Consider the following 23,570-nt stretch of genomic DNA (forward strand, 5'->3'; position numbering starts at 1 on the left):
ATGACCGCGTCTACCAGCTTTAGGGATAAAAAGCACCTTAACCCTCCTCCAGCTTTTGGGAATATACCCTAGCACCCTAGACTTTTTTTGAAAAAGACCTCCAGCCTCGTTTCTTGAGTATTCCACAGCATGGCAGAGAATATCCCATCTGGGCCGGCTGCTTTGTATGGTTCAAAGTTCTTCATCGCCCATAAAGCCCTATACCATGTAGTTGATTGTATTGGATGACAAGTTGGACGTTTAAACACTGTTACTATTGTTCTCAGAACACTGTGTTACATCAGTATATTTTCTTTGTTACCTGAGTATTTATAAGGTTTTCTAATGTATCGGCCGAGGATTTTGTCTATTCCCCGTTATCTCAGGAAGGAAGGAAAAAAGCTTACTTATGGCTGTTTCTACTGGATGGTTTACTACTGGCTGTTTCTTCTGTTGATTCAATGGAACTATAAACAGATCTCCAACCTTCTGTCTGAGCTTCTTTGATTGCTTTCTTGTATTCCCTAAGGCAATCTTTGTAGGGTTTGAGGTACTTGTGTGTGTAGCAGATGTTGAGGATTTCTCTTGTCATTTTTCTAAGTTGACTTAAATCTTCACTCATGAAGCTTCAAGCCCTTTCGTCACCGAAGCTTCAAAGACTTTTACTTTCTTATGTAAATCTTTACTTGACGTTATGGTTTTATTTATGTGTTGAAGTTTAGATTGGGTTACTCTACGGAATACGTACCACTTTGTTCTAGGGGGTCGGCTCCTCAAGCTTCAGGTTGATATCGAAAAGAATCCAACTATGTTCCGAAAAGGATTTCTTGTCGGATACCCTTCAATTTGTGACTATTTGGGAGTTGTTATTTGTGCATAAAGTAACGTCTAAGACCTCTTCCCAGCCTGGAAAGTTTCCCGAACTCGGAAAAGTGAAGATTGGGGTGGTCCCTACATTACATATGCCGAGGTTGGTGCTTAATAAGAAATCAAAATATTACTCACCTCTATCATTCGGCTCCGAACTGCGCCAAAGCTCGTTTCTAGTGTTTGCGTCGCAGCCCATCAACAGTTTGTTTGTGTTGTTAAGTGATGATTAGAACCGAGCCACTTCGGCTGCCGGCACTGATTTATCATGTGGCATGAATACTGATGCCAGGTATATTGCCGATTTCTACAACTCCACCTTCACCACTGTAAAATCAGGAGTACTAAATTAGAACACAGAAAAACTTTTAAGTGTTTTTAGTGACTATGCATGATGGGGTTGGGTTTACGGTCTGATTTCGTGTAGAATATGTTGATGTTGTTGTGTACTTGGAACTCTTTAATCTCAGTGCCCCTAACCCAGGGTTCCTGTATGAATCCGGTGTCGATGTCTCACTCCCTGAGGAAAACAGCCAAGTTCTTTGTAGCACATTTCGAGTGTTGCAGATTAACCTGTAAGGCTTTAGGCATCGGGTTGGTTGTCATCTTCAGCTAGGTAGAGCATTTCTAACTATATGTTATTGTTGACCTCTTCTACGAGTCGATTGTCTTCATTTTTCTTGCAGTCAGCCTTGAATATTTTCAGTTTAGCCTTTCTCATACCAAACCGCATTCTGCTGTCGGATTTTCTGAGTACTGGTAAGCACTCTTCGTTAATCTGCGAAATGAATGACATGCTGTTTTTTTGCGGCTTTTCTGCTTTCACGATTGCCCAGATTGCTGATCTCAGCAACGCACTTCTTTAAGACAACTCCTGACCAGTCGTCGTCGCACCTGATCACCCTACAGCCTCGAAGTACTCCTGCCGAATCTAACACGAGCTTGAACAGTTTGGCCTCCATCTGCTCCCAATTCTGCAAGACTACTCCGCCGCTGTTGGTGTTCTCATCAATCAGTGCATAAAGGAGGTTATCCTTAACCATCACGAATGGTCGTTGTTTTGCTGTTTCCTCGATGCTGTTGGACACCAAGTATCTTCGTTGTCTGATCGATTACGTCCTGTGATCTATTTCATTTCGCCGCATCGCGTTTTTTGTTGTTGTCTGTTTTGGGTTTTTTGGATATGAAGTCTTCATTCTCCTTGACCACCTTTTGGTATTTTATTTTGTCAGCCGCGTCCCGCTCATTAGTTGCTGCAACGAGCTCATTTTTAGCAATCTTGCTTAGAATGAACCTCGCCTTCATAGAGAGAGACTTCATGAGAACACACTCTGACTTGGGGTTTTTCGCGGTCTGGCTCTCTCTCTGAGTGCAGTCTACTGCCTTTTTTGATGTTGTTAGTAGAATTGTTTGTTGTCGCATGTTTGGTAAGGGAGTACTATGACTGGCACTTCCTTTACTCTTTACTGCCTCAGCCGTATCTTGGCTGGAAGCCAGCAGGTTATCCTCCTCGGAGGAGGGTATTGTGTCGCAGCGCGGCACGAATTTTTTGACTTTTGCTTTATTGTTCGACATCCCACCCACTTTGAACAGAGCTTTCTCATAGTCAAATGCTCATGCAATATAAAGCCAATACGTTCTTTTTGATCCATAGTTTTGAAAATAACAGAAGTAGTACTTACTGAAAAAGAGGTTAATGCAATACAAAAAATACCATCTATAAGATAGGTCCGTTACTTTTCAGCCCATGTGTTATATACACATTGAAAAAAATAGCACAGATTCTTATGGCAGACATACGAACTTTTAGCAATGACCAGGTTCACGGCACTTTCATTGAAATGCCTTTTACGGATTGACAAAAAATACTTTAATCAAAACTATCTTAGTAGGCATGTAATACTCCATTGACTTGAAATAAATAAAGATGTAAAAAATAATCACGTTTGAGAGGACTAATAATACTGACTGAGAATAATATTTTTTCAATATCTTTAGACGAGCTATACTCGCAAAACGCCTTAGGGAATTTGTCTTGGAGGTCGCATAGATTCTACTTGTTTGCGCCTTTTATCACGGATATTGTTGCTCGGTGCACAGTGTAAGCGTTGCCATATCATTCCGCATAATCAGAGTTTCAACTGTTTTTTATCTGTGTAGCTGAATTTTAAAAATACAGTGCACTCGCGATAACTCGAACTAATTAAAACAGGCGCTGTTCGATTTATCGAATTTGTTCGACTTATCAATTGAGTGTGCTATGTTAAAAAAACAGTCATCGATATCGATTTTTCGATCGATTGTTGAAAATGGAAGCCAGTAGAAAATTTCTGTAGTATAGTTTCGTTATACGAATTACATTTTGGTCCATTGGCTGGATCAATGGTGTCACATTCGGCGGCATAAACATAGTTAAAATTAAACCATCCTCGGACTTTAATTCGATTTCGTTGGGATGTGATGGGGCATTATCAATTAGAAGAAGAGCCTTCTCAGGTAGTCCTTCCTCTTTCAAATATTTTCTTACCTAAATATTAGAGTCATTTAACTTGGTTAAAAAAATTGTTTTAATGAATCTGGATTTTACCTACGGCACGAACGAATTATGAAACCAGTCTTTGAAAATCGCCGAAGTCATCCAGGCTGATTTGGAATTTTTGTACTCCACCGGACAGTTAAAATTTTTGAAAACACGAGGATTTCTTGCTTTGTCAATAACGAGAAGTTTAAGCTTATGGTTGCCGGTAGCGTTAGTGCAAGCCATAAATTGCCTTATCTTTCTTTTTTATAAGACTTATGGTGGACTTGGCTACCCCATATTCCTTCGCTAGAGAAGTAACACTACGTCCACGTTTAATTTTGTTAAGGACTTCAGCCCTCTCTTTTAATGTTAAACACTTCAACCTTTTACGATCCATTACTCACGTGCACTGATATACTACAAATGACAAATTTAAAGCAATTTGGTCAATGCAAGATGTTGTTCCCAGAAAACTAACGGGATATTAACGCCGAAATATTCATATGGACAATACACTAGTATACATATAATTTATATACATATACTATTACATATGTATCTATGTACAAAATGTACATGTTTGAAAAGAATGTGTGTACAAATAAATTGGTTTTTTTGTTCGAGTTATAGCGCTTTTTTATTGTTCGAGTTACAAAGAAGTCAATAGGGGAAAAAATGTGTTCGAGTTAGCACGTCGTTCGACTTAGCGGCTATTCGAGTTACCGCGAGTGCACTGTATGTACATGAACTTCCATGCATAATTAAAACCCCATGAAGTTATAGAAAACCATTTTAAGGAAATCTGGAGCTTTATACTGAACAGTTTATGGGGGTCTTTCAAAAGACGCGCCTAATTGTTGTTTAAAATAAAACATGTAAAGATTTATATTATTTGAGGTTTCACTACTTTTGCTCAAAATATGGCTTTATGGCTCAATTATATGCGAAAAATTGCATCATTTCAATGCTCATCCTGAACACTTATACAAGTAAAATCCGCCGAACAGCCATTTAATGAACGCTTAATTATGGGGAATGTCGAGATATCAATGCAACACTTTGCAGCAAAACAGTAGGAATATTCTCAACAGAACGTGTAGTTTTTGGTCTCCCATCCTTTTCTATTCTCGAAGGAACCCTTTTATTCAAGTTTTCTCACCAACCTTCGTATTGCCGACTCATGCGGATGATTATTTCCAGCAAAAAAATCACGAATTTTTTCGATATGTTGTTCTTAAAGATCGACCATTTTCATAAGAAGTTTCAATTATTTTAATGCGTTGTTCTATGTTGTAAAATTGTATATCTGTCTATTTGGCAAATGTCAAAGTTGATATAAAAAAGGTGTAGGAATTATTCACTACTGCCATCTATAGGGTGGGCCATGTAAAATTTGATTTTTGAATCGGCTATAAAAAAAAAACTAATCAATATTTTTTCAAACTTTTTTTTTTATTTTGAAGATTGAACATTGTCATTTATGAATGAAACATAATATAATATCGTTCAAATGACTGCCACGACTGGCTTTACAGTAGGCCATTCGGTCAACCCAATTTTTAAGCACATTTTCGATTGTTTGGGCTCCAATTTCATGAATGGCAACTTCGATTTCGTGTTTTAGAGCAGCAATCGTCTCTGGATGCTCCGCATAGCATTTGCCTTAACGGCTCCCCACAAAAAATAGTCCAACGGGCTTAAATCACAGCTCCGAGGCAGCCAATTGATAGCGGAATTTCGGCTGATTATTCGGTTTTCAGAAACGGTAGCCAAAAGTTCGAGTGTAACTTTGGCAGTGTGACAAGTTGCACCGTCCTATTGAAACCAAATGTCGTCCATGTCATCCTCTTCAATTTTTGGAAACAACTCGTTGAGCATGTCACGGTAACGCTCGCCATTTACTGTAACCGCGGCTCCTCGCTCATTTTCGAATAAAAATGGCTCGATGATGCCGCCAGACCAAAAACCGCACCAAATAATGACTCGTTGTGGATGCATTTGCTTCTCTACAGTAACGTGTGAATTTTTTGAGCCCCAAATCCGACAATTTTGCTTATTGGCGTAGCCACCGATGTGAAAATGAGCTTAATCAGGAAAGACGATTTTTTGGTAAAAATGCTCATCTTCGTCAAACGATTTTCTGCCCATTTTCCCAATTTTATTCAAGCGTACAGCGTCCCATTTCGTAAATGTCAAACGTTTAAGTAAATTATGAACACATTTGACATGTCATTTGTGTTACCATTCTCAAAAAAATAGGTGGTTCAAAAAGCAAACGCTATATCGTCCCCTTAGTATTAAAATAGCCTATAAATTTTTTGATGTTTTGAGAAAATGAATTTCAAACTTTTTGTCGAAAGTAGCTCTCACTCAAATCTCGTTATGTCTGTAAATATTTATTATTTTTGACTGACGTTTTGACCCACTTTGTGGAACTAGAATTTGACAAAATTTTGACCACATATAAAATCGACGATGGAGAGCACATAGGCTATTGTTATACTAAGGGAACGATATGGCCCAACCTGGTAAGTGTCTCTTTTAAAAAACTCTGTATATTAAAAACAAAACCCGGTTTTAAAAAAGCTAGCACACTGCTTTTTTTGTCTGAATACTTTAAACCAAAAAAATATTTCGTTTTGAAAATAGTGAACGTGATTTCAAAGGAAAAAGGATCCTCTTTTCGCTAAATGCCCAAAAATATTAAAACAAAATGTTTACACCACACGAATTAGGCTACGACGATGATATTTGCGGTACCAGTTGCGTTCATAATTCGTATTAGAAATTTTCAAAATTAAATTCTCTTCTACTTCTTTCATATTTCCGCTCTTAACTTACAGAATGTAAATACAGCCCCACAAATTTATTATCATAGAAATTTAAATAGGTTTAGGCAAATAAGTTTCTTTTTGCATATGGAAATCGCTTCCTTTCACAAAAGTATTAAAATCATAGGATTTGCAATACGGAAATATTTCTTCGTTGCTCCTACAAATAATTGAAATTTTGTGTTGTTGTTGTAGTAGGCCCTGACAGCTGGCATTTGCTTCCCAATTTAATTTTTGTTTTTAAATCAAAGCTAATAAATAAAAACTAATACTAATGAAAAATTTAATATTGTGGTAATAGTTAATGGTTAATGGTAGTAAAGGGTTAAGGTATGCCCCTTTAGCACTGCGACCATATTGATCTATTGTGCACCCTATGCTGTCTATTGACTGTTAAGTATGCTTATGAATTGTACCAGCTCCTTCTGAGGGAGTGATTGAAGGTCTTCATCTGTAAGCATGAACTTGTTTAAAAACCTTTTCCTTCTATGTGTCAACCCCGGACATTCGATGATGAGAACATCTCATAGACTCCTCATCTTCGCAGCAAAATCTGCAGGTGCTGGTGTTAGTTATGCGTAATTTATGTACATAGGTGTTTGTTGCAGGTGAAGTGACCCGTGGGGGCGCCTGTGAGAGTGCGAATGCTCTTTTTGTTTAACGTGAGGGCCATGTTAGCTCTTTTAGCGTTGAAACTTAGGAACTTTTTGGAGTGTCTAAGACCCTCTACGTTGTTCCAATGCTGATTTAATAGAGTTTTGGCCCAGTATTTTACTTTTTGGTTTAGGCTGTTTTTGTTAAATCTAAGCATGGGACTAGGTCCCTCATGTCCCGGTACCTAAATTAAAGAAACATTGTTTTTGGATGCCAGATTATTGAGTGCCTTGTGGCATTCTAAGAGGGTTTTTGAGTTGTATGTATAGCTATCTAAGGCTTTTAGAACTGATTGGCTGTCCGAGAGTATTTTGATCTTTACTCTCTTGTGGTTTCTACGTTGCATGATGTTTACTGTTTTCATTATTTCATATAGTTCCGCTTGGAAGATGGTGGTGTCTCTGGTGAGAGTGAATAATTTGTGGATTCTGGGCCCCACTACTCCTGCTCCTACACCATAAGGTGTTTTTGATCCATCAGTGTACCATTTTTGTGAATCATCATACATCCATTTTGGGTTTGTTTTCCACTCGATCCTCTCAGGAAAGGTAACTGTGTATCCTTTTGTGAAACAGAGGGTTGGGTCAATGTGGTCAGAGACTTGAGCCATGTTTATGGTGTTTTTGATTTTATTTAGGATACTTAGGTGACCGGTGAGGTTGCCTAATTTGAAATTTTCTTTCATGTGTAGCATGAGTGCTTGCGAAGCTGCTTCCTCTTGGATTGCTATATGAAGTGGTGGGAGATTAAGAGGTGCTTCTATGCCAGCTGCTGGGTAGTTCTCATAGCCCCTGTGATGCATAGGCAAGCAAGCCTTTTTACTTTTCCCAGTTTGGTTATCGCTGTTTGTTGGATTAATTTGCTCCACCATACTAGTGCCTCGTACAGTATGATTGGTCTAACCATTTGGGTGTATATCAAGAGGGCCATACTAGGGCTGAGGCCCCAGGATCTCCCTAGTAATTGTTTGGTTGTCCACAAGGATTTCGTGGCTTTTTTTGTTATATTATTTATATGTGATTCCCAAGTGAGTTTTTTACCTAAGGTTAAACCTAGATACTTGACCTCTTCCTTTAGTTCTATCACTGTTTCATTTATTTTCAATATAGGAAACTCCAATTTAGTTTTTTTCTTGTGAAGGGGATAATTGTGGTTTTGTTAGGGTTGATCGACAGCCCCTCCTTTTTACACCATTCCCATGTTGCGTTCAAGGCATTTTGCATTAAGTCTGTTAGTGTCCTTTCATGGTTGCCTTTTATTATAACAGATATGTCATCTGCATAACCAATGGTTATAAATCCCTTATTGTTTAGGTGCTGCCCCAAGTCATCAACTAATAGGGACCAATATTGTGGTAAGATATGAGAGCACAATAAGTTGAATTAGTTGCAAAGGACTGTTAGCATTTTGAGAGTCAATCACACTTGTAAAGTTACACACAATCACAAAATTTGTAACGTTATTTTTTCTATTTTAATGATCGATGGAATCAGAGGACGTACGCGCATAAATATTTGGTTGGGGAAAAATGCTCTGCTAGCAAAAAGAAATATGAAACTGGCAATGCTCTAGAACTGGCACAGTGGCTTCCAAACTATTTCCGGGGAGTGTGTCTTTGCTAATCATAAACTACTACTTTGATTTCGAAGTTTTGGTACAGTACGAAGAAAAACGCTAAAACAGGCGTTTCCACATAAATTAATAACATCAAGGTTTCCACATTTTATATATTATATTATTTTATTTATTTTCTTTGTAGAAATATAACTTAATAATAAGTACGAGTACATCAACATTCATTCACTTGAAACTAACGGTATGAGTGTATTTGCAGGTGTGCGGACATGCATGGTTAGCATGGGTCGCCTTGCTTATTTTATGACTGTGTGTGTACGTTTGCTCATTAATATTACATTTAACTAGAGATTAAAAAATAAAATTTAAAAATCATATGCTCGCATGAAGGGCATGGATACGCTTATAACTGATACAGATGATATTTTTCTTTTTGGAAATTTTAAGTTCTTATTATTAATGCTCTACTTAAAAGTAAATAATTAAATACTAATGATCACATAATTAATGGACATACACTTACTATACATACATATACACATGTATGTATATTTACGATCTATAAGCTAAACGACTTAACTACTCGTAATTGCAGATTGCGAATGAGTTCCGATTTGCACTTTTACAGGAGACAATTCTCCAGCGCTACGCTCTCCATTTGCGCTAATTGTTCGACTTGGCCTATTTTAGGATATAAAGCAGGGTTATTTTTACATCGGACGTGAAAATGTGTATGCGTATACGTTACTGGAACCAGCTTCAATTCAGCCGAAGCCCATCAGGTATTTGGGCAGGTACGTGATGGACGATATGAGGCTATAACTAGACGTTGAGGATGCAAGAATATTTGTGTGGGAATATTTATTTGAATTTGTTTTTTATTTACGATAATTTCAAATGTATATAATTCAAGAGTATATATGTATGTATATGTACATTTTTGTATTCACACTTGTGTTCGTCTTATTTTCAAGCAACCACAAACCCGTTTAAAACGCATTAATTCATCCGATATCCGGTAATTGAATATACTTTTACATCTATAAATCGAGTAAACAAACATAGTAGATATGTTTAAGCAAAGCATCCTCACCACGCCCCTTAGCGCGTAAATATGTAAAGTGCATCTGGCACCGTCCACTTCTCAGTGGTTGTGACTTCCTCTGCTGTGTTCTCCTCACTGGAGGGGTGTTTCGTTTTCGTTTTCATTTTCGTTATTGGTGTTATTCGTGCATTTTGTGTGCCAATTGCCGTTACACGAGCAATAATAGCAGTTCCATATTGTGTGATGTGTCGTGTGTATTTTGTCGGTCCAAACACCATTTGTAGGATATTAAAGCATTATAATTAATAAGTGAAATGTGTTAATTTTTACTAAAATATTTAATATTTTTACTTTTTAAATGGACTTTCTTGCGCTACAAAACAGATAAGCTACGATTTGGATGAGCAAATATTTAAGGTGTAGGTGATGGAGGAAATATTATAAATTAGTTACTACATGAGCTGATTATTACATAATCTATATGTATGTACGTATGTATGTAGGTACTTAAGCATTCGTTCAATTTACTACATTGGAAATAGCTGCATATGTTGAAGTAGCTGCTGAAACACTATAAAATAATCAAAGATCGAGAGTTGCAAATAATATTGTATATGTGTACGTGTGTGTATGTATGAAAGACAAGCATTGGTTAGTGGCAGACTGAGGACACAAGCCAAAGTTTTTTGAAAGGTTTCCTAAGTGACAGATAAGCAGAGTTAGTATGAATATTCAAAAACGATGCTATATACGAGTACGACTACTTGGATGTATTCTAGAAACATAAAATTTTACTTATTTGCCAATATCTAAAACTTTTTTTTCCAATACACAAACTTTTAAGAGCCAATCCCAATTACAAAAAACTGACAACAGACGAAACAATTTTCGATTCTTGAAAAAGTTGTGTGTTCACACAAATATATGTACGTACGAGCTTGTTAAACCACGATACAGCCATGACTTCCATGATTTCGACGACCCGTCATCGACCTTCGCCTCGACGTCTTGGCAAAAGTGCCGTCGGTCATGCGAACGCCCACTCTTGCAATCGCACAACATTCGTTTCCGGCATTCCGCATCGCAAACCGGCCGTATAGGTGAGTTTTTCCAGTAATTTCTGCAAAGTATCAGAAGATATTGGAATGGCAAAAATGTAAATATTCTAAAATAATATAAATAGCAAATGCAAGTTTCGCTGCGGTCCTAGTTATAATTTTCAAGTATTCAGCCTCAGATCATTGGCTTTTAGAGCTTAAAAATTTACGTCAAACATCTCAAATCTTTCAACTTATTACAAAATATATGTGCATACATACATAGATGTATATGTATAGGGTGGGCCATGTAAAATTTGCTTTTTGTATCGGCTATAAAAAAAACCTAATCAATATTTTTTCAAACTTTGTTTTTTATTTTGAAGATTGAACATTGTAGGCCATTCGATCAACCCAATTTTTAAGCACATTTTCGATTGTTTGGGCTCCAATTTCATGAATGGCAACTTCGATTTCGTGTTTTAAAGCAGCAATCGTCTCTGGATGGTTCGCATAGCATTTGCCTTAACGGCTCCCCACAAAAAATAGTCCAACGGGCTTAAATCACAGCTCCGAGGCAGCCAATTGATAGCGGAATTTCGGCTGATTATTCGGTTTTCAGAAACGGTAGCCAAAAGTTCGAGTGTAACTTTGGCAGTGTGACAAATTGCCCTGTCATCCTCTTCAATTTTTGGAAACAACTCGTTGAGCATGTAACGATAACGCTCGCCATTTACTGTAACCGCGGCTCCTCGCTCATTTTCGAAAAAAAATGGCCCGATGGTACCGCCAGACCAGAACCCGCACCAAACAGTGACTTGTTGTGGATGCATTTGCTTCCCTACAGTAACGTGTGGATTTTCTGAGCCCCAAATCCGACAATTTTGCTTATTGACGAAGCCACCGATGTGAAAATGAGCTTAATCAGAAAAGATGATTTTTCGGTAAAAATGCTCATCTTCGGTCAAACGATTTTCTGTCCATTGAGCGAACCGAAAACGCATTGGATGGTCATTAGGCTTCAGTTCTTGCACCAATTGAACTTTGTAAGCCTCCATACCGAGGTCGTTATGCAAAATTCTCCTCAAAGAAGTGCGTGAAATGTTACATTCTTGAGAACGATGACGAGTTGAGGTTGTTGGATGTTCACGCACATTTTCAACTGTCTTGTTGGCAAACCTTTTTTTTGGAATTTTTTTTTCAAATTTCTCACAGTTTGAGTAAAAGGCTCACCACGTTGGAAATAGGTTTTCAATATTTCCCAATTTTGTTCAAGCGTATAGCGTCCCATTTCGTGAATGTCAAACCTTTAAGTAAATTATGAACACATGTGACATGTGATTTGTGTTACCATTCTCAAAAAAATAGGTGGTTCAAAAAGCAAACGCTATATGGCCCACCCTGATGCCAAATTTCCATTGCGTGAGCAGTGGAGCAATCCCGAGTGCATTCAAGGAAGTTTGACAGATATTTTCTTTATCGATGGGTTCAAATATGAAATGGGTTCTGGAGCCGGATGGCGCTTAAACGATAGTAATAAGTATCGTTACGCTATGGGAGGAATGGCAACTGTTTTCCAAACGAAAACTTTTGCCATTCTGAAAGTAGCAGAATGGATAATTAGAGGAGAGAGAACGGTAAACAGATTAGAGTCTTTAGTGACAGTCAGACTGCAGAACGCAAAGCAAACCATAAAGATTGTTCGAGAATGTAATTAATTCTGTCACTAGACAAGCTTGTACCAAGACACTGCGGTGTTCAGGGAAATGAAATTGCCGATGAATTGGCCAACTGTGGATCAGCGTTAACCCCACAGGGACCAGAGCCAATAATCGGAATCAGTTCTGCAGAAATCATGAATTGGATAAACGATTATGTATACAATTTACATAAAGAGGGTTGGCCCGGTCAAGAACGCTGCAGAACTGCAAAGTGTTTTATGACGCGCCCAAACAGAAAACTGTCGAAGTTTCTTCTAAAACGACATTCGATTGATGGTCGGCATTATTACAGGACACAATCCATGGGTTCAGCATATGACCACCATTGGAATCATTAAATACCCGATTTAACTGTTTTGCTTAGCAAGGCTCTAGCCTGCATTTTTGGTTCCGATGTCATGAGAACGAGTAAAATTCGTTCTCTCAAAATGGGGTATATGTTTAAATTTACCACACAGGTCTAGCTACCTCTATATCTCTATTCTAATACTATCCTTTTGCTTCTGTTACTTGTCTCCTTTCCTCCTTTCGGCGTTTTTTACCTGAGTGTTTGAGAGTTACCAAATGTCTCGGTGCTTTTTGGCTCGACTATCCAAATTTCAATTTCAATTAGAAATTTAGAATCTAATTGCAATAAATTAGCTAATTTCATCAAGAATGACAGCATACAATATTTGCGCCATTAAGTAGAAAGAAAGCGGAATTGTAGAAGTGTGCCTACTGGACATGAACAGGATGATGCCTCAATCGATATATAATTAAAGCATAATGTGGTTTTGAGTGTCATATCGGCTTGATTATGAAGAACTTAGGTTCGAACACTCCTTCTGATATTAGCCATCTTTATAGCAAACCCTGCATGTCTTTTCCAGCACAAAAAAAGAAAAGAAACTATTATTTTCAAAAAAAACTATATATAACTGTAGTTCATGGGAGCTGGAAGCCAGTTCTGAGCCAAATAGTAAGAAATCTCTTTATCTTTAGTGATAACCAAGTTGCAAAAAGAATGTTGGTGCTCTCATTGACATGTGCTGCTCTCCGCCGCCGAATTCGGCTGGAAATGGCTAAAACCTTAAAAAACAAAGAACACTCCGCTTGAATCCAAGGCTAAGGAACTATAATTTTTTCTGTAAAATAATTCATTCATGTGTAATGTGTCATAAGCTACTGGAAAGAGAATTTGCATCTAAAGCTGGAGAAAAATGGAACCAACGCACGGCTCATTGAATCTCCAGATAAACGTGACCGAAATGAGATCGGAAACAATAACACACCATATGCCTTTAAGAATGAGGGATCGACTGTCGTCACTCGGTATCCGTTTTGCTTAAAATTAAAAGCTAGTTTGGAAATTTAGAGGCCATTTCACTTAGATTAAATCAGATGGCGAATCTTTTTTAGAATAGCTTGTTGAGACTTAAGTGAGCCGGCTTATACTTCTACCCCCAACCTATCTAGTATATGTAGTGACGTTCTTTGGTTGACCTATTCTGTCAAAAAGGCTAGTCACAAATCTATCACAAAATAGAAGCAAGATAATCACCTCTCAAACTTACTTATAATACAAATCAAACAATTCTTGATTATTCGCCATCTCGTCAATTAAATTGCTCCAGTCCATCGGCCGGAGTGCCTTCATATTATACGTCGCACGTGTGGTATACAATTTATACCATATAGGATAATCGTACAGGTTTGCCTCCTTCAAATTCATGATCCATGACTCGTGATCTATTACCAGACGAGTGGTAGTGTCATGATCACCATCCACATAGTATATGCGATAACCCGGATTCAGGTCATAGTAAGGAGAAACCGATGGCCCAATATACGCGATACTAGTGGGATGACCTATAAGAGCAAATACATATATTAGATTCCCAAAGTGGTAGAAAAACATTTTACTCACTGAGGTCATGTGGATCGTAGAACATTTCAAACTCATCAAAGTGGGTGTGTCCATAGAACTGAGCGGTAATAGTGCTCTCGTATCGTGAAATGATGCGATAGAAGTTGCGCGACCATACCTTCAAACAATCTGGATGACCTGGTGGTATGTGACCTATCACATGCACTTTTTCGTTTGAGAACTCAGCACTTTGTAGCTCATAAATGAACCATTGCAGTTCGGTTGCAGGATCTGTGGAGTTTAGTAGCAGCCACCTGGAAAAGGGTGAAGAGAATAAGCAATTAAAGCAAACCCGAAACGAACGAGTAAATTCCTATTAGCACTCACCAATTCTTATTATTGCAATAATTCATATTGAGAGAAATAATACGGAAACCAGGTCGTACCAGCACTGAATAGAAAGCGCCACGTCGCACAGTATGAGAAACGCTCTGCGGCAGCCATCGACGCCATTGCACATCCAACTCGTCATATAGCCACGATATGGAGATATCCACTTGGTTCACATATGGTGGCGGAAAACTATTCACCGGCGCACTTTCGTGATTGCCCAGCGCTGGGAAGATAGGCACACCGGGAAACTTCTCAGTCATTTGACGCACTGTTTCTTTAATGATTTCCAAATTCTCTTCTTTGGTTTGATTCCAAACATCGTGTGGTGGCAGATCACCCGTCCACAGTATGTAATCAATGTCCTTGTGCGTATCTGCAATGTGTTCCAACAAGTTGTCCACCGTGCGTTTCGGAGTATCACATTTACGGTAATCACCCCATTTGCCAGCCGCATCGTTTGGATTGGACGGCCGACCACTACTCAGGCGACAACATAGTGGCTCGTTGCAATTGGCATTAGAGCCTTCAACATAATGTGGATCGTAATGGGTGTCTGAGATGTGTAGCACCTTGAAGAACGGGGCCGCTTCCTTTGGCATCTCCAACTCTGTGACTGGTGGTTTTGGTACCGGTGGAAATATCACCTCCCACTCGTGGTATGGATTGTACACGTCACCGCAAGCATCTCCTATCACAAAACTGCAAATCTCATCAGGCCCAAGATTGACACGCTGCAGAACGTAAATCACTTCGCTGCCGAAAAGTGTGGAGACGCCTTCACAAACACGTGGACTTTGTATATTGAGATTAACACAAAACTCGTAAATCAATTTGATAATCTCCGTTTTCGTCTTGCCAGCACGGATGTAGTGCTGCAAGAGGCCAGCACCAGCCTTACATGCAGTACAAGACACTTTTGACATTACGCTATTCTCGATCTCGAATGCCACTTGCTTAAGGTTGAAAAGTTTCAGCGCCTTGTCCACGAAGGGCGGGAAATTGAGTCCATCCGGAGTGGTGTCGTACCAAAGCATGCGAGCCATTGTGTCATTGCGCTTGAGCTGTCGCAATCGCTCCAAGAACACCTCATCGCTCTGACCCGAGTCAGGGTTGGTGCGGTTAGGGAACTTTTGCAGTTCTACATGTGGTGTAATGCTTCGTGGTGCCAAATGTATTTCCCAGTTGTCTTCGGGCACAGTCCAATTGATTACCTTACGGTTTGTGTTGAAGACAAAGGGAAAGCCTACATTCAAAAAAAATGAGAATAAATATCAGTTTCAATCACTAAATAAATATTTAAACTTCTGCTTCACTCCTTTCTAGAGATAGTTACCTTGTGCCATGTGCGTGAGACTCACACTCACCAATATGACCGAGATGAGGACACGCCATCGGGAAGCGTGCCAGCGTTGTGTCATAATGAAAGAACTCTTCTGACTAAAGCGACTAGGCCAAGTTTTCGCACCAATCTGTCGCTAATCTCAAACCAAATTTCAAGGAACTAATTGTTCTATAACGCTGCGTATGTGCGACCTGTAATACGAAGAAACAGAAATAGATCTCTGTTAAAGGGAATTCGTTTTAATAATAAATACAATTTTAATATTTTTAGAACTGATAACTTTACAGCAAAGCAAAAATTTATACATAAAAATGTAATTTTGCCGCTCATTCAATGTAATTACGAAAGTTTAATTGAAAACGCGAAGCAAAGAGCAATTAAAGTTCAAACGAAACTTGCTAAAGCAAGAAGAAGAAGAAGATAATATACATACATACATACGTACATAAAACTAATCAAGCACCAAACGGGTGTTGACTGCCGTTACACTTGAAAATCAGTTGCAGTTATTACTCAAGTAACGACGCTTCGCCTTTCTTCTAACCTCTTCCTTCCTATCTGCACTCGAGCCACGCTATTGCATAAGCCATCCAAACTATTGGGCTACTACTTATACGAGTACTCGTACATAGTAGTTTCTGCCCCGTCATCAATTGTAGTTGACCAAGCAACGGAAGAGGCAGGTAAATAGCGATTATGCACCAGATAAGCGGCGATGCCACCTCAGCTGCTGGAGCGGAGATGCTAAGGTGAGATTTCCTTAAAGTTTCGGAATATTTTCCAAACTACTTTTTGAGCTGCTTGTCAGCAATGAATTGCATAATTCTGGTGGCAAGCGAAAAGTACTTAAACGGTAAAAATTTATTTGAGAATAGTTGACCTGAATAAAATGGTTGGTTGTGTAAACTTTGTGGGTGTGAAAAGTTGTTTTGAAGGCAAATAATGTTTTTTAAAGAATATTGAGTTGTGTATTTACGTGTGCTTTGACTTGAATATCTTATGTGACATAACCAATTTTTTAATTTGTGAAAGCACCGCAACTTTTGGTGATGAGGCATCCCAATGAGCATATATAGGGTGTTTTTTAAAGAGCTTAAGAACTTAAAATGATAACACTAAACAGAAGAATTCCTGGAATGATGTTCTTTTTATTATGAGCATTTTTTTTTTTTTTTTGAAAATGATATCCGGAATGTCCGCAGCGGCTAGGAGTCGATTGTTAAGCGCTATGTATGGCAAGTAATGCCGTCTTGTTGAAACTCAATGGTATGCCTCAATAGCGCTCGCCGTTCATCTTAACGGCAGCTTCTACTCCCCGAAAGAAATAAGGACCGATGATTCCGTCAGTGCACTATGAACTTCGAGAACAGATTTTTTTTCTAAGTAAATTGCCGCAATTTCGAAGCATCGTTCTGGCGTTAAACGATTCATGACGACTTGCCAAAGCGCACTGAACAGAAATGTCAACACCTTTAGCCATTATCAGCTGTCAAACCATATTTATTGATATCGATAGTTCCCATGCAGATGCGGTTTTTCGCTAAAGTATTGTATTTAAGATACTCCCTCGGACAGCTGAATATGAAAATAATACGCGAAAAATTAAATAAGATGGATAAAACGTGTATTGCAAAAACTGAATGAGCTACTCCGGAAACTACGGTTTAAAATAAAGTTCTACTGTAGGTATAAGCCCTTCTTGTAGAACAAAAAAAATAGAGCTAACTACTCAGTTTTTTAATACAACTAACCCGAAAGTTACTTACATGACCTATAGTGACTATTTGACACTTTTTTTACATATTTTCAAATTTGTTTGATAGGATTTTCCAGATAGTATTGTAATAAAAAGATAGGTAATTTAATGTTGATTTTAAAAAAGTAAAACGGTGTCAAACCGTACCACAATTGAACTAGAGAATTGGATTTAAGTAATGCCATGTTGAGTACAATCAGGTTGGACACACTTTAAGGTTTGCCGAAATTTTTAGGATATTCAAACTTACTGATATTCTCCAAGAACAAGCGAAAACTTTGCCACTTCTCGCGTTAAACGTACCGCGAGATAGGAAATCGGCATTTTAGCTGTCCACATCGTCAATCGTTACTCTTTTTTTTAACGTCAGCACTTTTGAACATTTCTTTGCCATCAGTGCCTTACAAAGTAGGTTTACTTTTTCGATTAATACTATATACCCATCTCTATAGAGTTTTGGTTTCAGAATCCCCAGCTGGATGCAATCGCTTAAATATCTGCCCTCGAGCCACTGTACAGATGGTTCCATGTGTAGAAGTCCACGCAAGTGGGGAAAGTTACTGATCGCCATTCACTTGGGAGTGGCCAGGACGATTCTTCTGCATATGGTTCAAGCAGCTCACAACGGCCGGGATTAGCCCACGTATCCTCTGGGTAGCTTTCGAACACCCGTTCGGGAGTGAGCTAAAGTGAGAAGGCGAAACATTCCAGGATAGCTGGTTGTGCGTTGGGTTTGGGACCCACCACTTAAAAATCGCCCCCAATGAAAACTTTAAAAAAGCCTCGGATGAGACCTCCCTATACTGATGACGACCCCTGCAAACGAACTAAGGACTATGATTTGAGGGCATGCACCTGGAATGTCCGGTCCCTTAATGGGGAGGGTGCCTCTGCCCGGCTGGTTGATGTCCTCGTGAGAGTAAAGGCTGACATCACTGCCATCCAAGAGATGCGATGGACGGGGCAAGGAAAGAAAACCATAGGACCTTGCGACGTCTACTACAGCTGCCATGTAAAGGAGCGCAAATTCGGTGTCGGATTTGTTGTGGGAGAGAGACTTCGTCGCCAAGTACTGTCGTTCACTCCGGTGGACGAGCGTCTCGCAACAATCCGCATCAAAGCCCGTTTTTTTAACATATCGCTAATTTGCGCCCACGCCCCGACGGAAGAGAAGGACGATGCGACCAAAGATTCTTTCTATGAGCGCCTGGAACGTTCCTATGAGCGCTGCCCCCGCCACGACATAAAAATCGTGCTTGGCGACTTCAACGCCAGGGTGGGCAAGGAGGGAATTTTTGGTCCCACAGTCGGAAAATTCAGCCTACACAACGAAACATCCGGTAACGGACAGAGGCTGATCGACTTCGCCGGGGCCCGAAACATGGTAGTCTGCAGCACCAGATTCCAGCATAAAAAGATACACCAAGCTACCTGGCTGTCCCCTGATCGAAAAACGCGAAACCAGATCGATCATGTTGTGATAGATGGAAGACACGCTTCTAGTGTATTAGATGCACGTACGATCCGAGGACCCAACATTGACTCGGATCACTACCTTGTTGCAGCCAAACTGCGCACGCGCCTCTGTGCAGCAAAAAACGTGCATCTACCTACGCAAAGAATGTTCGACATCGAAAAGCTGCAATCACAACAGACAGCCAGAAGATTCGCCACTCGACTCTCACTCCTGCTCTCAGAGAGTACTGCCCAACAAACCGGCATCCACGAACAATGGAGCAACATTTCTCGTTCTCTACGTACCGCCGCCGAAGAAGAAATCGGATTCCGGCGAGCCCGAAAAAACAATTGGTACGACGAGGAATGTCATGCTGCCGCAGAAAGAAAGGATGCCGCCTATAGAGCCACGCTGCGATCGGGCGCAACGCGAGCCATGTGGGATCGCTACAGAGAGCTGAAAAAGGAAGAGAGACGTATTATCCGACAGAAGAAACGAGAGGCCGAAATACGTGAGTGCGAAGAGCTTGAGATGCTGGCCAACAGGAACAACGCCCGAAAATTCTACCAGAAAGTTCGGCGGCTTACAGAAGGTTTTAACACCGGGGCGTTTTCCTGTAAGAACAAAGACGGCGAACTGGTGACCGACGTACAGAGCAATCTTAAATTATGGAGGGAACACTTCTCGAACCTATTAAACAGTGACAGCTGCGCATGTCACCGAGAAAGTGAAGATCCCGATACCCCAATCGTTGACGACGGAATTGTCGTTCCGCTACCCGATCATGACGAGGTGAGAATAGCGATAACGCGGCTAAAGAACAACAAAGCTGCGGGCGCCGACGGACTGCCGGCTGAGCTATTCAAACATGGCGGCGAGGAGCTGGTAAGGTGCATGCATCAGCTCCTATGCAAAATATGGTCGGATGAAAGCATGCCTGCTGATTGGAATTTAAGTGTGCTCTGCCCAATCCATAAGAAGGGCGATCCTGCAATTTGTGCCAATTACCGCGGGATTAGTCTTCTAAATATCGCCTATAAGGTTCTAGCGAGCGTATTGTGTGAAAGGCTGAAGCCCACCGTCAACCAACTGATTGGACCTTATCAGTGTGGCTTCAGACCTGGAAAGTCTACCATCGACCAAATATTCTCAATACGCCAAATCTTGGAAAAGACCCATGAAAGGAGAATCGACACACACCATCTTTTCGTCGACTTCAAAGCTGCATTCGACAGTACGGAAAGGAGTTACCTGTATGCCGCGATGTCTGAATTTGGTATCCCCGCAAAACTAATACGGCTATGTAAGATAACGTTGCTCAACACCAACAGTGCCGTCAGAATTGGAAAGGACCTCTCCGAGCCGTTTGATACCAAACGAGGTTTCAGACAGGGTGACTCCCTGTCGTGTGACTTCTTTAACCTGATGTTGGAGAGCATCGTGCGAGCCGCAGAACTTAATCGCTCAGGCACAATTTTTTATAAGAGCGTATAATTGCTGGCGTATGCCGATGATATTGACATCATCGGCCTTAACAACCGCGCTGTTAGTTCTGCCTTCTCCAAACTGGATAAAGAGGCAAAGCGAATGGGTCTGGTGGTGAACGAGGACAAAACGAAGTACCTCCTGTCTTCAAACAAACAGTCGGCGCACTCGCGTATCGGCACCCACGTCACTGTTGACAGTTATAATTTTGAGGTTGTAAAAGACTTCGTCTATTTAGGAACCAGCATTAACACCGATAACAATGTCAGCCTTGAAATCCAACGTAGAATCTCTCTTGCCAACAAGTGCTACTTTGGACTAAGTAGGCAATTGAGTAGTAAAGTCCTCTCTCGACGAACAAAACTAATAGAACTATGAACAAGTTCGTGCGGTTTTACAACAGATGGCGTAACTTGATTATTATTCCATCGATCCACATTTCCAAACATTCATTGGAGAGCTACTGTCGTAAGGCACAAACGTCAGTATAAGTTTTTTATTTGAAGCGTAAACAACAATATTTTTACCACACTTGAAAATGTCGAATTTCGTGCCAAATAATGTGTTTTTGCGGGGAATTCTTCTTCATTATTTTAATATGAAGAAAAAAGCAGCCGAAAGTCATCGTATCTTGGTGGAAGTTTATGGTGAGCATGCTCTATCTGAGCGAACGTGCCAGAAGTGGTTTGAACGCTTTAAAAGTGGTGATTTTGGCTTGGAAGACGAAGAACGCGAGGGTGCGCCGCCAAAGTTCATGGATACCGAATTGGAGGAATTGCTCGATCAAGATCCGGCTCAAACGCAAGAAGAGGTTGCAAAAACTTTGGGAGTTGATCAATCAACCATTTCCAAACGTTTAAAAGCCATGGGAATGATCCGAAAGGTAGGCCATTGGGTGCCGTATGAATTGAAGCCAAGAGACGTTGAACGCCGTTTTATGGCATGCGAACAACTGCTTCAACGGCACAAAAGAAAGGGTTTTTTGCATCGAATTGTGACTGGCGATGAAAAGTGGGTCCATTACGACAATCCAAAACGTCGGGCAACGTATGGATACCCTGGCCATGCTTCAACATCGACGTCGGCGCAGAATATTCATGGCCTGAAGGTTATGCTGTGTATCTGGTGGGACCAGCTGGGTGTTGTGTATTATGAGCTACTGAAACCGAATGAAACGATTACGGGGGATGTCTACCGACGACAATTGATGCGTTTGAGCCGAGCACTGCGAGAAAAACGGCCGCAATACGCCGATAGACACGACAAAGTTATTTTGCAACATGACAATGCTCGGCCACATGTTGCACAAGTGGTCAAAACATACTTAGAAACGCTCAAATGGGATGTCCTACCCCACCCGCCGTATAGTCCAGACCTTGCGCCATCCGATTACTATCTCTTCCGATCGATGCAACATGGCCTGGCTGACCAGCACTTCCGTAATTACGATGAAGTCAAAAAATGGATCGATTCGTGGATTGCGGCAAAACCGACCGAATTTTTCACAAAGGGAATCCGTGAATTGCCAGAAAGATGGGAAAAAGTAGTAGTAAGCGATGGACAATATTTTGAATATTAATAAATCAATAAAGTTTCAAATTTCGAAAAAAAACCGCACGAACTTATTCTTAGTCCTATTAACACTCTACAAGACTCTCATCATGCCCGTCCTAACGTATGGCGCAGAAGCTTGGACGATGACAACATCCGATGAAGCGACGCTTGGAGTGTTCGAGAGAAAGATTCTGCGTAAGATTTTTGGACCTTTGCACGTTGGCAACAGCGAATATCGCAGACGATGGAACGATGAGCTGTATGAGCTTTACGACGACATAGACATAGCGCAGCGAATAAAGATCCAGCGGATTTGAAAGTATTCGATGCGGTACCAGCTGGTGGTAGCAGAGGAAGAGGGCGGCCTCCTCTGCGTTGGAAAGATCAGGTGGAGAAGGACTTGGCTTCACTTGGTGTGTCCAACTGGCGCCGGTTAGCACGAGAAAGAAACGACTGGCGCGCTTTGTTAAACTCGGCCAAAATCGCGTAAGCGGTTATAGCGCCAATTAAGAAGAGAAGAAGAGCCACTGTACATCAAGCTTTCCAAAATGGTATAACACTTTAAAATCACGAAAAATTGAAGGTTCAGCAGGGCTTGCAAAGTTTAGTGTCCCTCACAAGCACAACATCTGCTATTGCACTGAGAATCGGTTAATACAACCTTTGACTACTACTGACATACATAATTCCGCTTTTTTGAAGGATATGCTTCTTAATTAAAATATGCATCTATTCGAAAAGTATAAGGCTCTGCTCGAAAATATTAAGAATATGGTCAATAGTCGACATGCAATTTCAGCGCACGTTATAGAAATGGGCATAAACCAGTCGTTTGGACATATAATATTTTCTGCCAAAACTAAGACATGTAATATAATGTGGGCGGATATTCTATCTATGAGCGGTCGATTATACAGGATGGTGGTTCTTTTTCGCGGTACGAAATTAATCGCTTAACGTTTTAACAATATTGGGAAATATTCTAAATTTATTTTAAAACTCAATGCTATGTAGCTCAAGTAGTCCGTTTATTGATAATAAGTCAAAAATCATCTTTTATAACGAAGCACATTTTCATCTCGGCGGCTAAGTCAGCAAACAAAACTGCTGCATCTGGGCATCGGAAAACCCGCATGTAATCATCGAGAAGACAATGCATCTTCAAAGAGCGACAGTTTGGTGTGGATCTGAGAACCAATGATGCCATCCTATTTCCTTTGAAAATGCTGCTGGACACGACATTTCGGTCAGCGTTGAGTGCTACAGAGGCATGCCAAATGATTTTTTGTGGCCGGAAATTAAATACATGGACTGGGACGATCTTTGGATAAGGCGGAATGTCACACAGCTCAAGTCACATCAGCCATATCGGCAATGTTAATTGGTCATCCCGGCGGTGCGATTTGACGCCATTCGATTTCTTTGTGGGGTGTGGTGAAGTACGACGAAATGCCCAAACGTAAGCTCTAAGGGAGAGGATCGATCTTGTGAAATTAGTTTTTTTT

The 23,570-nt window shown here is 40.3% G+C and overlaps 1 protein-coding gene across 3 annotated transcripts in view; it reads right to left on the reverse strand.

Moving 5' to 3' along the window:
- Positions 1-8,583: 8,583 nt before the first annotated feature.
- The window catches only part of LOC128865970 (sphingomyelin phosphodiesterase), a 66,160-nt gene continuing 51,173 nt past the window's right edge, over positions 8,584-23,570 (reverse strand). The window contains exons 2-7 of one of the 3 annotated variants that reach the window (XM_054106418.1): positions 15,806-16,005; positions 14,467-15,715; positions 14,140-14,393; positions 13,787-14,081; positions 10,407-10,592; positions 8,584-9,249 (exon numbers count right to left, since the gene is read on the reverse strand). In XM_054106418.1, the coding sequence (XP_053962393.1) occupies positions 9,192-9,249; positions 10,407-10,592; positions 13,787-14,081; positions 14,140-14,393; positions 14,467-15,715; positions 15,806-15,890 (2,127 nt within the window). In that variant the 5' untranslated portion in view covers positions 15,891-16,005 and the 3' untranslated portion in view covers positions 8,584-9,191. The other 2 variants (XM_054106417.1, XM_054106419.1) reach the window with 2 other exon arrangements.

This window comes from Anastrepha ludens, chromosome 6 (assembly GCF_028408465.1).
Source record: "Anastrepha ludens isolate Willacy chromosome 6, idAnaLude1.1, whole genome shotgun sequence".
Lineage (NCBI taxonomy): Eukaryota > Metazoa > Arthropoda > Insecta > Diptera > Tephritidae > Anastrepha > Anastrepha ludens.